Below are 14,318 nucleotides of genomic sequence, written 5' to 3' on the forward strand. Positions count from 1 at the left end.
GTATCATTCACTCTATGCCACCGTTGCACATCCGGATATGCAGCGGTGGCATAAAGTGAATGATACACCGTCGCAACACGCGCCTCTGCTCGCATACACTCATTTCATACAATGAATTGAAACCTGGTTTGTGGAGCTCCCGCACCTTACCTATTGCAAAGAATAGAGAGTACGGCATTCGGGGCCATGATGTCAGTTCCCCACCGGACATGGTCTGGAAATTCCCTAGGTGCCGCCGCCACTGACCGCTGTTCGAGCACGGTCGGATCAGGTCGGATTGCGGTCGGAACAGGGTCGGAGTAGGAACTCGAACACGTAGTCGAACGCGGTCGGATCATGTTATGATCATACCTTGTTCCGACCGTGCGTTCGGAACCGCTGCCGAACACCCGGTCGGATCACGGTCGAACACAGTACGGATCAAGGTCGGCAAAAAGGGCCGTACGAGTGGCGTAGCTCATGTGTTCCGACCCTGATCCAACCCTGTTCTGACCGTGTTCGAACGCTGCCGAACACGGTCAGAACATGGGCTGATCACGAAAGGATCAAGGTCCGGAAATAGGACCGTCACCGCCAAGAAGAACGGGGCTCACCCTGTTCCGACCCTGAGATCCGACCCTGATCCGACCATGTTCAAAGTGATGACGGTCGGAACAGGTCAGTACTCAGCTTCGGTCTGATCACAGTCGGATCAAGGTCGGAACAGGACAGAGGAGAACCCTCCTTTCAGTGTCGTGCGACGAAAAGAACTACCTTCTCCTGGGAAAGTTATTTAGGAGCACCCCCCTACCGCCGCCCAGTACGTGCTCCGCAGCTGAGCCCACGCACCCCACAGCAGCTCAGGGACACAATTAGCTCGCATACGAGTGCTGGTACGCACAGCTCGACGCGTACTCGAATGCTGCCACTGTCATTCTAGCCGGCGAGCGGCGGCGTCACAGCGTCGACTCTCGCATCGCGATGAGACGCACTGCTTGCCCAGACGCGCGCCTTGGCGCGCTCCTGTGGGGCAGGAGGAAGGCCAGCGGTTGTGCTGCGCAGGCCCGGCCGTCTGGCTGAAGGGAGCAGCAGCTGGCGCTCAACAGCAGCGCTGTCGAGCAGCGCAGCCACACCACACTCCCGCCAAACCACGTGTCATTTCCCGCCAAGATTTGGCGCCAAAATGGCACTTTAGTGTCCACCTAGCCACGTGGTCGCGGCCTGAAGCTCCAAGCTTCTGGGACTGAGGTCCCACATCGCTGGACTCCATTTGGCTCAGTTGGAGGCACCGTCCCAATCGTTCGCCGATGTCCGAAACCGGGGTGCTCCTAAATAACTTTCCCAGGAGAAGGTACCGCGGCACACACGCTACCGAAAGACACACTGACATCTCTGACTGCCAGACGGCTTGATTCACATTCACAACACCGGGGGCCCCACCTTCTCAGCGATCATCATGCGGCCGCTTTTGCCACGCTGTAGAAAGAAATTCGGGAAATGCTGCTTGCATGTTGGGCACGTCATGCCAAGCGTGTTGCTTGAAAAAGCATTTTTCAAGCACGTTGTGCAGATCGGGTGGGCACATGGCAGCACGCCCGACTCGGTCGCTGCGCAAGCGGTGAATTGGTCCTCGTATTTGTTGGCGAACTCCTCCAGACATATGGTGCACTCCACTGCGGGGGCCACGATCATGTTGAAGAAGCGCGCGATGAACGCGAGCTCGCCGGCGTTGCCTGCAGCAGCAGGCGGGACGGAAATCTGCGGCGAACCAGGCGTGACTTGGAAGGCTAGCCATGGAACCACGCCGGCCCCAGAATCGGGATACCCATTGCAGGATGCATTGATGAGTTCACGATGTGTGAGGAAGAAGGCGTTGTTCCGCTCGGTCCGTTGAATGTAGTACACCGTGTCCCGCAGGCAACGAACGAGAACGGAGTTCATCCCCATGTAATAGAGATGGGCATGGTCCATTTCGGGGTCCTCCGAGAGAGCAGTCCAATCAACAAGCTTCCGACCGCTGCCTGCAAGCGTTGCGAAGACTTGGGTGCGCAGGTGATCGCACACTTCTGCGGAGCTGTTCGTACACCACCCATGATTCACGAATCGTGGATCGTCGACCGCCTCGAGGTTGAGCGGCTTAATCGAAAGCACTTCGCTCGTCTCCGTGACGCGGAGGCCGAAACGACGCTTGCCGTTAGCGTTGAAGGAAAGTACGCGCCCGACTTGGCCGTTCAGATCGGCACGCTTTGAAAGGGAATGAATCCGCGCCTGCCCGCCCATCACGGAATCGGCCTCTTCTGGCTGTAAGATGACGCTGCCGAAGCTCCCGATGCCGTCAAGCTCGAAAGCGATCCGTGCCTCAATGGACTGCAGCATCATGCGCCGCTCCGCTTTGGTCAAATGGTCGCGAAACCGCTTGCGCTCCGCCAGCCGCTCTGCCAGGAGTAGCGTGCGTCGGTCGTCACTTTCGTGCGACGGACCTCGGGTGCCAGTCGCACGCCACAATTTCCGCAGCAGCTCGAGCGACAAAGGTGTGAGCCGCTGATGGTCGATGCCTCCGGAGCTTTTGCAGCAGGCTTCGGGGAAAGTCAGCGTCTCGATCCGCTGGCGTTGCTCCATTGTCATCCCTGGGTCTTCCAGAGCCTCCACGCTGACATTCTCGCCGTCCAGCCGAAACATGAACGAGCACGCAGCTGTGCTCACATGCTTCTTCAAGTCGGGCGGGTCCTCGCCCCAAGAGGGCCTCTTCAAGTCGCCCGACTTGAAGGCTGCCCAAGGAAGAGGCACATACACATCGTCGGGCTTAGCGTTGGCTTTCGTCAACGCCAGCTTCCCGTCCTGCGGTGCTGAAAGCCGAATCCAGCAGCCGTCGTCCTCCAAAAGGCCTTCGTCGACAGCAGCCATAGACGTAGCGAGTGCTTCGATGACATCGATGTCTTCAGCGTCAGATGTCAAGCCGCTGTTGCCACCCTCGCTAGCGGTGGCTGCCCCCTCGGCGGCCGCCTCCTTGCTGCCACCCTCGATGACCCCACCGCTCCCGCGCTCGCGCAAATTCGACGTCACCCTCTCGATGTGCTGGCGAAAGGCGGCGACGCACCCATCGAAGCCCTTCTCCTTGGCAAACTGCAGCGCGGTCTTGCCGTTTGCGGTGCGCGCCTTCAGGTCCGCTCCCAGCCCGAGCAGGCGGCGCACGATCGGCGGCCGATTGCTCAGGACGGCGTGCATCAGAGCGGTCATGCCGTTGCTGGCCTGCTGGTTGACCTTGGCGCCGCGTCCCAGCAGCAAGTCGACAAGCTTCTCCTGCCCGTTGGCGACAGCGTACATCAGCAGGGTGAATCCGCTCACGTCGCCGTCATCGAACGTTGCGTCGACCTGCCCGCCGGCGGCGTCCATCCACGCCAGCACCACCGCCTCGTTGCCCTCCCCTGCCGCGTCCACAATCCTGTCCGGGACCCAGTCTGGTGAGGCCGGGCCCGTGTCCACGCGGCTGCGCCGGCGAGCCATCTCGGCGGCTGCCTCCGCCGATGAGATAGCTCCGCCCGTGTCCTCAGCACCCGCCTCGGGCAGCCGCCCCGTCTCCTCGCGGAACTCTTGAAAGCGCGCCCGCAATTTGGCACTGTCCCCTGTCTCCTCGGCCTGCTTCATCACTAACCTGACTTTGTCGGAGCGCTGTCGGCGGGCAGGTTTCAGCGCGCGCCGCTCGAAGAAAAAAGAATTTAAACATCACAACTCTCTCTCACAGCCTCCCATCCCTCCCTTGGGTTGTCTGTTTTCTTTCTTTCTTTAGCATCAATCAATCACAGCAGACAGGCTCGACACAGGTGCGAACTGGCGCGTAGAACTACTGGCAATTTTGCCATGCAACGGTGTCTCGTGCGGAGCAGTGGTGTGCTGCCGCGCGAGGGTTGCAGGCGTGAGGGTCGAGGGTACCTTTTCCCCCCTTTGCTATTAACAATGCTTTGGAATCTATGAACATGACCTCGAGTGGAGCCCCAGTCCTCGACAGGCTCATGACGATCGGCCGTCGATCCCGAAGGGTCGTCGGTTGAGCTAGGGAGCCTGGCGATGGACGCCACCGCGACCCCTCGTGGCATCTCTCTCGCCGTCGGCGAGCTGGGGGCTCGCGGACGGCCGACTTTCTATATGACCAGTAGGACAGCCGTGAGTGTGAATTGGATAAGGAGTTTGCGTCCGTCCACCGTCTTCGTGGACGTCTGTCCTCGTGACACCCACACCCCACACGGCCTGTCTTGCTTCCCCACCCACCCTCCCTGTTTTGTGTGCGCTGTCGCGTTTTTGGGTTGGTCCTGCAACGGTGTCTCGTGCGGAGCAGTGGTGTGCTGCCGCGCGAGGGTTGCAGGCGTGAGGGTCGAGGGTACCTTTTCCCCCCTTTGCTATTAACAATGCTTTGGAATCTATGAACATGACCTCGAGTGGAGCCCCAGTCCTCGACAGGCTCAGCACCTGCGCCACATGGCCAGCCCGCCTCGCCACACCAGCATCCCGCCAGCACGCGCCAGCTTGCGCCATACCAGCACCCCTGTCACTGATCTCGGCCTGCCACTCGCCGCAGGCGCCTGGCGGAGCCTCTACTTTCTGCCATTGGGCGCAGCGCGTCAGGTTACTCTTTTTGATCTGATCTCGCGTGTGTGTTGGGGTGGTCTGTGCGCGCTCGTTTGTAGGTCAGAACTCTCGCCACAAGGATGGGATCGTGCACGGTTCCCTCGCTGGTCACGCAGTCGTCCTGGGCGAGATGCATCCGCAACATCAGCTTTGGCTGTGATGCAGAGAGCGGCGCGCTGTGGACTGCAAAATGTCGCGGTGTGTTTCGCTGCAACGAGGGCGACACGCACAAGGTGCGATGCGGCTTCCCTCCTGGTCAGTCGTTTTACAGCTGCAGTTGTGATCGCCAGGATCGCCCAAGCACGGCCAGGATCGCAGCCCAAGCACAGCGACCAGCGCAATTACGGTCAAACCTGTCAATCGCGCTGCAGGTTTCGGGACATGTGGGGCGACATGGTGTCTGCGAATACCGGCACCTCGTTGCCCACCTCAGGGCATGCCGCAAGAACTTTGCGATATGCGACCTGTACTTGCACACATGGGACGAAATCGCGCCGAATACACCAAGCTGGAAGGGCAGGGGGGGCGGGGGGGGGGCGAGGCGTCCGGAGCTCATGCAGAGCAGCCTCGCGTGCTTTAAGACCATCGTGGCGCAGACAAAGCCGATCGCGTCGATGCTCCGTGGCTATGTGCACACCGAAGACGAGAACCGGACCTTCACTTTCACTGGCTATAACTGGGGGGCGGCGAAGCTGCGCGGCTTTCGCAACAACATTGCAGGCATGCGCGGAGCCGCCGTGCTGCGTCGCGAGTCGGGGAGACGCTACTCCTTGGCCATGCGCTTTCGCCCTGACGCGACAGTTTTGCACGAACCCGTCGACACCTTGTGGCCATGCCTCGGAGCCCTCGCGTGGGTGCCGAAAGGAATCAGTGCGTGTCGCTCGACTGCTTGGGATGGCGGCGTAGAAGACGACAATTGCTTCTTTGGTGATCCGACGAACATGGATGCCCTTGTGGATCATCTGCATCTTCAGTACGACCGCGTGTTCGAGACCGCGACGAATGATCCCAAGTACGCAAAGGTGGAGTTTCAGTTTGGCATCGCTCTGCGACAACTCGGGCTCGCCCGTGCACACGTAGATATGAACAAGGCGAGGCTGCTTGGGCTGAACCTGTCAGAGTCGGACTTTGATGCATTCGAGCGTCCGTGCCAGGAGAAACAAGATCCGTAAAAGAGCGTGGGTAGGTGGCTCCAACAGAATACGAATGCGTTTAACGAATCCAGCTGTCATTTGCTAACGGAAATACAGTACGTTCGGAGTGGAAGTTTTACTTTTTAGTTCGGTAATTACAGGCCTCAGCTTCTCGTTCGAGTTTACGAAAAAAGAGAGGAAGAAAACAGACCCAACCCAAATGAGGGGTAGGGGAGGAGGACAGGGTCCACACCGAGTTTACGACAGCGGCAATACGACAGCGAGGTGCTTTCTTTTTCTGTTTCGTGGTTTAATTCTTTTTCTTGAACTAGGGGTATTGTCTTCCGACTTCCCCTGCTTGTCTTCCCCACTCCACTCACGCCATCACGAATTCTGGCGGCGAGGGCGGGGGCGGCGAGGGCGGCGGGTAGTTGCACTCCGGGAGGCAAGCGCTCCGAGCCCGAGGTGCAGACATCGGTAAGGGCGGGCAGGGGGCAGGCAAAATAGCGCCTTGAACATCGCCACGCGGCATGTGGCGTTGTACATGCACTCGATGTCGTCGTCAATGATGATGTCGTCCTTGCAGCGGGGCGACTCCATCCACGAGCGCACATGGTAAGCAGTGCGCTTTATTTAGTTAGTTAGCTAAGCCCGGAGGGGTGATGGGATGCTGTCTCGGCGGTCTCAGGCCCAGTGAGGTAGTGCGCCAGACTATCCCAGATCCTGCTGAACAAGCTCCTCTTGTAGCTCGATCGGTCACACCGCCATCGCCGTTGGGGAGAGAGGGGACGACACTGCTTCAGCAGCGTGCACCTCGATCCTGTACCGTGTTTGTTATGACCCCCCCAATGAACACACCAGTGAGGGAGGGCGAGACGATCGAGGGGTCCCGTACCATGCGGAATCGACCCTATCCAGTGCTCAAGTGCTCCAGTTAGGAAGGTGAAGAACAGCCAGGCTCGGACAACGAATTCTAGCATCCTTTGCAAAAAGAAAACCCTCCCATACGTGTTTGGGCTTCCTCCTTTGCTGTCCCGTCTCCTCATCTCTTTCCCGCCTGGGCGGGGCGGTGGGCGGGCGCGCGGTGCGGCGTGGCGTGTGCGTGTGTGCGACCGCAGCGACGGGCCGCTCGCAGAGGACCATTGGGTTTGTACTATTTCAACGAAGGCGCTCTCAAAAAGAAAACCTCCGCAGCCCGCCGATCTGCCGCGAGCACCGAGCCGATAGCGAGGTGGACCACGCGCCGAATGGTGCTCTGGCCAGTGGTTGACCTCCGCACGAAGTCCCTCTCGCCTCTCATCAAGGGCGAGGCGGCCGGCGAGAGCGACGACGAGGTGCTCCGCCGCCTCGGCCTCGGCAGCTGCCTCGTCTGCTGGCTGAGCGAAGCCGAGCTCGCTTCGCCGCCGTCGGCTGCCCGCGTCGCGCTCTTGCGCAGCGCGGGCTGCGCGGTCGGCCCCTTCCGGCTGGACGAGGCGGCCAAGGCGCGGGAGTGGCTTCATGCCGGAGCGCTGTACGCGCTGCTCACTCCGGACCCCGCGACGCCTCCGGCGGAGCTGTGCGCGGCAGTGCGCCAGGCGGCCAAGGACGCGGCGCTGCCCGCTGAGCGCCTGCTCGTCGTCCTCTCTCCTGCAGCCGAGACGACGTCTGAGCAGCTCCTTCTCGCACTCGAGTCTCTCGCCGCCAAGACCGGCTCCGGTTGCCGCGAGTGCGAGCGGCCCCACACCGTCGGCGCCGCCGCCGGCGTCCTTCTCCTCCTTCCAGACGCGGCGGCGGACGCGGCGCTGCTGAAGCGGGTGTCGGCCAGCCTCGCGGCGACGGACCGGCTGCTGGTCGTGGTCTCCGGAGCGTCGCTCTCCCCCTCCCTCGCCCGGCGCGCCGAGCGTGCACGCCCTCGCCCTCGGACTTTGGGGACGAATTTAATTAAGTTCGACCAGTGCGAGCCCAACTGGTTAGGCTCGCCGAGCTCCACGCCCTCAACCTCGGCCTCGCGGCCCCGGCATCGCTCGGCCCCCTCCCGAGGCGGGCGGAGCGGGTGGCGGCGCCGACGCCCGCGGCCGCACCGGTGCCGTCGGTTAGTGGCGGACTCTGGCCCTAGAAGCGGAATACGTGTTCATGCATCCCAACCAGCACTCGAGAGGAGACGCACTCGGCTGTATGCCGCTGGATGCGGATGTGTTCGCTGCTTTCGTCCCCACCCGTACTCACGCGGTGCTCTGAGTACGCTGCCACAAGTTGCCGTCTTCACGCCCTCCCGTCGGCGTCGTCTCAACGCAGTTTTCACATCACAACGTAGGCTTCTGGCGGCGGGCGGAGGACGTTGCGGAGGCGCCTGCGGGCGGAGAAGAGCTGATCGACGCGGGACAGGCGCGTATCAATGGCGAGAAGGGGAGAGGGGCAGTAGCACGAGGGATAGGAGTGGGAGCATGCGCGAGACGTTCGGTGTGGGGACAGTTGCTCCAACGAGGAGACCACACACACTCTGACGAGATGCCCTCGGCCAGGTCCACGACACACCCACGACACGCCCACGACACGTCCGCGACACGTCCGCGACATGTCCACGACATGTGCATGTCCACGACACGCCCACGACATGTCCACGACACGCCCACGACATGTCCGCGATACGTCCACGACATGTCCGTGACATGTCCACGACATGTCCCAGCCATGTCCACAGGCGCTGGCCGCGGCGGTGCGGTCCGACCGGCCGGATGGCTTGCTCTCAACGGTGGAGGAGGAGGGCGGCGGTACGGATGTCACAGGCGGTTGCGACGCGGAAGAGTGCAACCACCATAGGTGGTGGAGGAGGAGGGCGGCGTCGCCCTCGGCCTCGCCTCCTCGCCGACGGGGCCCGAGCCATGAATGAGCTCGTTACCAAGAGGGGGTCCGCATTCTTCATTCTTCAGGCCTCGTCTACTCGACGGCGGAGTCCGTCTGCGCCGCGCTCCGCTCCGGCCGCGGCGTCTACTGGTCCCGCTCTCGCCGCTCTCTCTGGCGGAAGGGCGACTCGTCTGGCGCGCGTGGCAGCGGCTCTGCCGCGCGAGTGAAGGTTCAGAGGTTGAAGAGACTGTCGATGGGAGTAGGCGCGTGGCAGCGACTCTGCCGCGCGAGTGAAGGTTCAGAGGCTGAAGAGACTGTCGATGGGAGTAGGCGCGTGGCAGCGACTCTGCCGCGCGAGTGAAGGTTCAGAGGTTGAAGAGACTGTCGATGGGAGTAGGCGCGTGGCAGCGACTCTGCCGCGCGAGTGAAGGTTCAGAGGTTGAAGAGACTGTCGATGGGAGTAGGCGCGTGGCAGCGGCTCTGCCGCGCGAGTGAAGGTTCAGAGGTTGAAGAGACTGTCGATGGGAGTAGGCGCGTGGCAGCGACTCTGCCGCGCGAGTGAAGGTTCAGAGGCTGAAGAGACTGTCGATGGGAGTAGGCGCGTGGCAGCGGCTCTGCCGCGCGAGTGAAGGTTCAGAGGTTGAAGAGACTGTCGATGGGAGTAGGCGCGTGGCAGCGACTCTGCCGCGCGAGTGAAGGTTCAGAGGTTGAAGAGACTGTCGATGGGAGTAGGCGCGTGGCAGCGACTCTGCCGCGCGAGTGAAGGTTCAGAGGCTGAAGAGACTGTCGATGGGAGTAGGCGCGTGGCAGCGGCTCTGCCGCGCGAGTGAAGGTTCAGAGGTTGAAGAGACTGTCGATGGGAGTAGGCGCGTGGCAGCGGCTCTGCCGTGTGGCCGTCGACTCCGACGGCGACGCACTCCGCTTCACTGTCCGCCAGTACGGCTCGCCGCCATCCTTTTGCCACCGAGGCACGCTGACATTGCTGGGGGGGGGGGGGGGGGTCATGCTATGCGGTGGGGCCACTGCCAGTCAGTAGTGTCTCGTGCTGCCCCTGCAGGCACGCTGACGTGCTGGGGCTTCCCGAGCGGCCTACGCGCGCTGCAGGAGACGCTGCAGTCGCGGCGCGGCGCGGCGGCCCCTAGAAGCGGAATCTCTCCCCGTATCTCCCCCGTATCTCCCCATATCTCGTGAGCAGGGGCAGCGGGGCCTAGAAGCGGAGCCGTGTTCTTGTGCTCCCAGTAGCGCTCGAGACGACACGGACTCCGCCGTACTCGGCCGCACTCCGCTGTGCACATTGTACTCGCCTCCCTCGTACTCACGCGGTGCCACAAGTACTCTGCCCGACACCGTCCTCCCGCCCTCATGCCGGCGCACTCACACCGCAGGCTCGGCACCGGCCGGCTCGTACACCAAGCGGCTCTTTGACGACTCGACCCTCCTCCGCTCCAAGCTTGTGGAAGAGGTTCGCGGGAGCTGGCAGAGGCGGAGGGTCATCTCGGGGCATCTCGGGGCATCTCGGGGCATCTCGGGGCATCTCGGATCATCTAGGCGCAGGAGCTGGCAGAGGCAGAGGAGCCAGACGACATCGCCTCTGAGGCCGCCGACCTCCTCCCCGAGATTACCCGAGATTACCCGAGACTACCCGAGACTACCCGAGATTACCCGAGACTACCCGAGATTACCCGAGATTACCTCCACATCGCCTCTGAGGCCGCCCACCCCCTCTTCCTTAAACTGAGGACGACCTCGGGTAGTCGCGGGTCATCTTGGGTATATCAGTTAATATTGATTAATGAGAGTTGTTAATTAATGGTAGGCCGCCGACCTCCTCTTCTTCGCGCTCGTGCGCTGCGTCGCCGCCGGCGTCACTCTCGCCGACGTGGAGGCGCATCTCGACGCGCGCGCCCTCAAGCTCGCGCGCCGGCCGGGCAACGCAAAGGCGTCTGGGGAGTATTGCTAGTCTGGGACTGCTACTCATATACTCATGTGATCGCGCGCCGGCCGACGCAACGCAAAGGCGTCTCGTGACAGCGCCGCCGCCACCATCCTCTCGGACAAGGCCAAGCGCGCCGCCGACAAGGGCCCGGTGGCGGCGTGGAGTCAGGCGCCGTCGGCGGGCGCTCTTGCGCTCGCCGCCGCCGCCGCGGCCGCGGCCGCCGTGGCGGCGGCGGCCGCTGCGCGCTACAGGGGCTGAGCGGGGCCTCTTGCTTGCGCCGGTTCGCGCCGCCCGGCAAGGTACCCAAGACCCCCCGAGACGCCCCGTCGCCATGTGCGGCGCAGCGGCCGGTTGTCTTTGCTGGCGCCTCGTGGGAGCGGTATCGGCCGGCAGAGCAGGGCAATCGAGTGTGTTTCGTGCGCCCGCGTTGGATGGATGAGATACGCCGCGCAGTCCCTTTTCGACGCATGTCGTCATTCTCGGGGCGCACGGCACACTCTTTCCATCGAGCATGTCCAAACTGATCTATAAGAACGCGCCAGAAACCGAAAATGCGCGGCGTGAGAAACTCAATATAAAGCCGTAAGGGAATTTTTGATTTTGTGGATCGACGATCGTTGTTCGTTCCCCCGGGTGCCCGGATGTGGGATGAACCGAAGAGAGGGGCCGGACTGTAAGAGACTGTGAAGAACATAGGAAGGGGTTAGGGTTCTGTACCCTGTGAGTGTGCGGTACCTGCCAAGGGTGTGTGGACCGCCCTCCCTGCAGGCTGCAGCAAGCTGAAATCGAGCAAAACACCGCCTACCGCCCTCCCGGCAGCAAGCTCCGCCGCATCGCCTCGCGCACCATCTCCTCCTCCGCGCCCTCCGCGCCCTCCGCGCGCCCGGCCGCCCCTCGCGGGCGGCCCTTGCCGCCACGGCTCTCGCTCAGCAGCCGCGCCACGACCGCGGCGTCGTGGTCCGCCCGCGGCCTCTTGCCGCCGCCCAGCACGTTGCCCGCGCCCCAGCCACCGCCGCCGGCGAGAGCGGCGGCAGCCCCGACGGCGGCGGCCGGCAACGACGATGAGGCGCCACCCAGGCCAAATGCGCCGCCGAGCGTGTGCATCGCTCCACCGATGGCGCCGCCCAAGCCGCCCAGGCCGCCCAACACGCCGCCGCCGCCGCCGCCGCCGCCGCCGAGACCCTTGAGCGGCTCCTTGTGCGCTGCCGCCGCAGCGTGGCCAAGATGGCCATGATGGTGGCCGAGAGGGCCGTGGGCGCCCTGGGGGCGCAGAAAGACGAAGTAGAGCGGCAGCATCGCCGCCTCGCCACACAGGGTGAGCTAATTAACATATGAACTAACTAATTAACGAGTGATTGAGATGTTAATTCGCGCCTCGTCAAACATGATCACCTCGCTGCCGCTCGCGTCCGACACGTGGCTCGTATAGCCCGCCTGAAGCCCTCGCCCTTGCTGCAGCGGCGCGAGGAACGGCTTGCCAACGAGGAGCTTACAGAGGAACATGCCGTCGTTCCTACAGGGTGAGTACGCCGACATGAGGGCGGGAGGACGGTGTTGTGCAGTGTCTTCCGAGCGCCGCGTGAGTACGAGGGGCGCGAAGACAGTGAACCAGCCTCGGGGCGGGAAGACGGTCTCGTACGGCGTCTTCAGAGCGCCGCGTGAATACGAGGGGTGAAGACAGTGAACCACAGTGGAATCGGCTGAATACCGTTGAATACGTGTCCTCTCGAGCGCTGGCTGGGATGCAAGAATCCGTGCTCTGCTTCTAGGATGAGTCGCTCCCGCTGTTGTATCCCATCGACATCTGCAGCTGCTCCGAAAAGTAGATTCCCGCGCCGTAGAAGCCCGGGTCGGTCGTTGAGCCGACCTTGGAGATGATTAATAGGTAACCAATAATAAATGAATGGTTGGTTAAGTAATAGTTCGACCTTGGAGAGCTTGAACCCTTCCGCCAGGATCGGGCGCACGTTTGCCTGCCGCGTGCCGTGGAAGGCGAAGAGGATGGTGTGGTTGCCTATTCATTAAGAGTGAATGAAGAGTCACTCAAGAGTCACTTCATAGTTAATTAAGAGGATGGTGTGGTTGCCTATTCATTAAGAGTGAATGAAGAGTCACTCAAGAGTCACTTCATAGTTAATTAAGAGGATGGTGTGGTTGCCTATTCATTAAGAGCGAATGAAGAGTCACTCAAGAGTCACTTCATAGTTAATTGAGAGGATGGTGTGGTTGCCTATTCATTAAGAGTGAATGAAGAGTCACTCAAGAGTCACTTCATAGTTAATTAAGAGGATGGTGTGGTTGTCTATTCATTAAGAGTGAATTAATTAAGAGTCACTCAAGAGTCACTTCATAGTTAATTAAGAGGATGGTGTGGTTGCCTATTCATTAAGAGTGAATGAAGAGTCACTCAAGAGTCACTTCATAGTTAATTAAGAGGATGGTGTGGTTGCCAGGGCCGTACGTCGCGTCGTAGTCCGCCTTCTTGGCGTGCCAGCGCGCCTGATGCCATCGTCGCTTAGACTCCCCGCCAAGCGGGGCGAACACGGCGGCCTCTCGCAGAATGGCTCTCTGGGAGGGGGTGAGCGTCACTACCGCTCCTCCCCGTGTCTGCGGACTGGCGCGTGTGCCCCGTCCTGTGCCGCGTCCTCTGCCCGCGAGTGGGTGTTGTGTTCTGCCAGCGCGGCCTCGAGAGCGGGGTGGAAGTGGTAGTCGATGCTTGCGATCTGCGCCGCCACCCCTCCGCCGCGGCAAAACGCGCTCTCCGCGAGGCGGTAGTGCTGCTCCTCGGGAGTCTCTTCGGTCGATCGAGACGCGCGTAGCGTCCACGAGCTGCGCCTGTGGACGTGTCCCGGACGTGTCGTGGGCGTGTCGTGGACATGCCTCGAGGGACGTGCGAGGCGAGCGGCGCCTAGGGACATGCACATGTCATGCACGCGTTGTCTTGGACTCGCGAAGCCAGGCCGTGTCCCAGCCGAGCGGCGCCTACGGGAGAGCTAAGGGAGGGGCTCCGGGAAAGCTCGTCGAAGCCTCTTGGCCCCGAACCCAACTCGGCCTGCGCTGCTGCCTCGCCTCGAGCTCGCCCGGCAGCAGCGGCTTGCCGCTCGCACCGAGACCGACCCCGTTGGCCGCCTCCAAGTCGATCACCTCTTCGGCCCCCAGCGCCGACGCAGCGTCTCGCCGAGGCGCGGGGCCGCCGCCGGCCGCCCTCGCCGCCCTCGCCGCCCTCGCCGCCCGCCGCTTTGCGCGCTCGCCGCCAGATGGCCCGGCTGCGATGAGGTCGAGTGTGACTGGTGCTCGCGCCTCCGTCACCCGCACCTCGTCTTCGTCGTCGTCGTCAGAGATCAGATCGTGCACGACCACCGCCCCGCTCGCACTGGGTGGGCGCGCAGCCGCGGGGGCGGCGACCGCCGAGTCTGCAGCCGCCGGAGCCGCAGCCACTCCATCGAGCACAACGCGGAGCTGGCAGCGCTGCGACCTGGAGAGTGAGACGAGCTGGCCGTATGCGAGCGGGACGGCCTGGCCCTTGGCGAGCCGCGTGGGCTGGTCATCCTCAGCGTCGTGGATGTGGCTCGGGCTCCCGCTCATGCTCGTCACGGTCACTTGCGCACCATCGGCAGAGAGCCTGAGATCAAAGTGCTCGCGCGAGATGCTCTTTGCGTCCGGCGCACCATCAAACTGCGCTCGGCCGACGACGACGCTGCCGCCGGCGAGAACGCCGCTCTTGCGCCACTCGCCGTCCGGCGACAGGCGAGTCTCGATCCTTGCTGGCATCCTGAAGGAGTGCTGGGCGCGCTGCTGAATTCCAGCGACTCTCTATAATGTGA

General features: G+C 62.4%; 3 protein-coding genes across 3 annotated transcripts; 2 read left to right on the forward strand and 1 right to left on the reverse strand.

Moving 5' to 3' along the window:
• Window positions 1-6,944: 6,944 nt before the first annotated feature.
• EMIHUDRAFT_451667 (hypothetical protein) lies at window positions 6,945-8,085 on the forward strand (the record flags this gene model as incomplete). The annotated part of the gene is made up of 3 exons (XM_005768046.1): window positions 6,945-7,605; window positions 7,689-7,806; window positions 8,029-8,085. Exons 1-3 carry the CDS (start codon window positions 6,983-6,985, stop codon window positions 8,083-8,085), a joined length of 798 nt encoding a protein of 265 aa, XP_005768103.1. The 5' UTR covers window positions 6,945-6,982.
• A 656-nt stretch (window positions 8,086-8,741) lies between these two features.
• EMIHUDRAFT_451668 (hypothetical protein) lies at window positions 8,742-10,707 on the forward strand (the record flags this gene model as incomplete). The annotated part of the gene is made up of 7 exons (XM_005768047.1): window positions 8,742-8,752; window positions 9,157-9,526; window positions 9,616-9,684; window positions 9,944-10,020; window positions 10,107-10,163; window positions 10,384-10,497; window positions 10,576-10,707. Coding segments are annotated over exons 2-7 (561 nt in total), but the record flags the coding sequence as incomplete, so codon positions are not given.
• A 588-nt stretch (window positions 10,708-11,295) lies between these two features.
• Window positions 11,296-14,265, reverse strand: EMIHUDRAFT_103192 (hypothetical protein; the record flags this gene model as incomplete). Its single annotated transcript, XM_005768048.1, has 5 exons — window positions 11,296-11,796; window positions 11,887-12,007; window positions 12,297-12,361; window positions 12,423-12,508; window positions 13,602-14,265. The coding sequence occupies 5 exons, from the start codon at window positions 14,263-14,265 to the stop codon at window positions 11,296-11,298; spliced, it is 1,437 nt and encodes a 478-aa protein (XP_005768105.1).
• Window positions 14,266-14,318: the final 53 nt, after the last annotated feature.

This window comes from Emiliania huxleyi (assembly GCF_000372725.1).
Source record: "Emiliania huxleyi CCMP1516 unplaced genomic scaffold EMIHUscaffold_47, whole genome shotgun sequence".
Lineage (NCBI taxonomy): Eukaryota > Haptophyta > Isochrysidales > Noelaerhabdaceae > Emiliania > Emiliania huxleyi.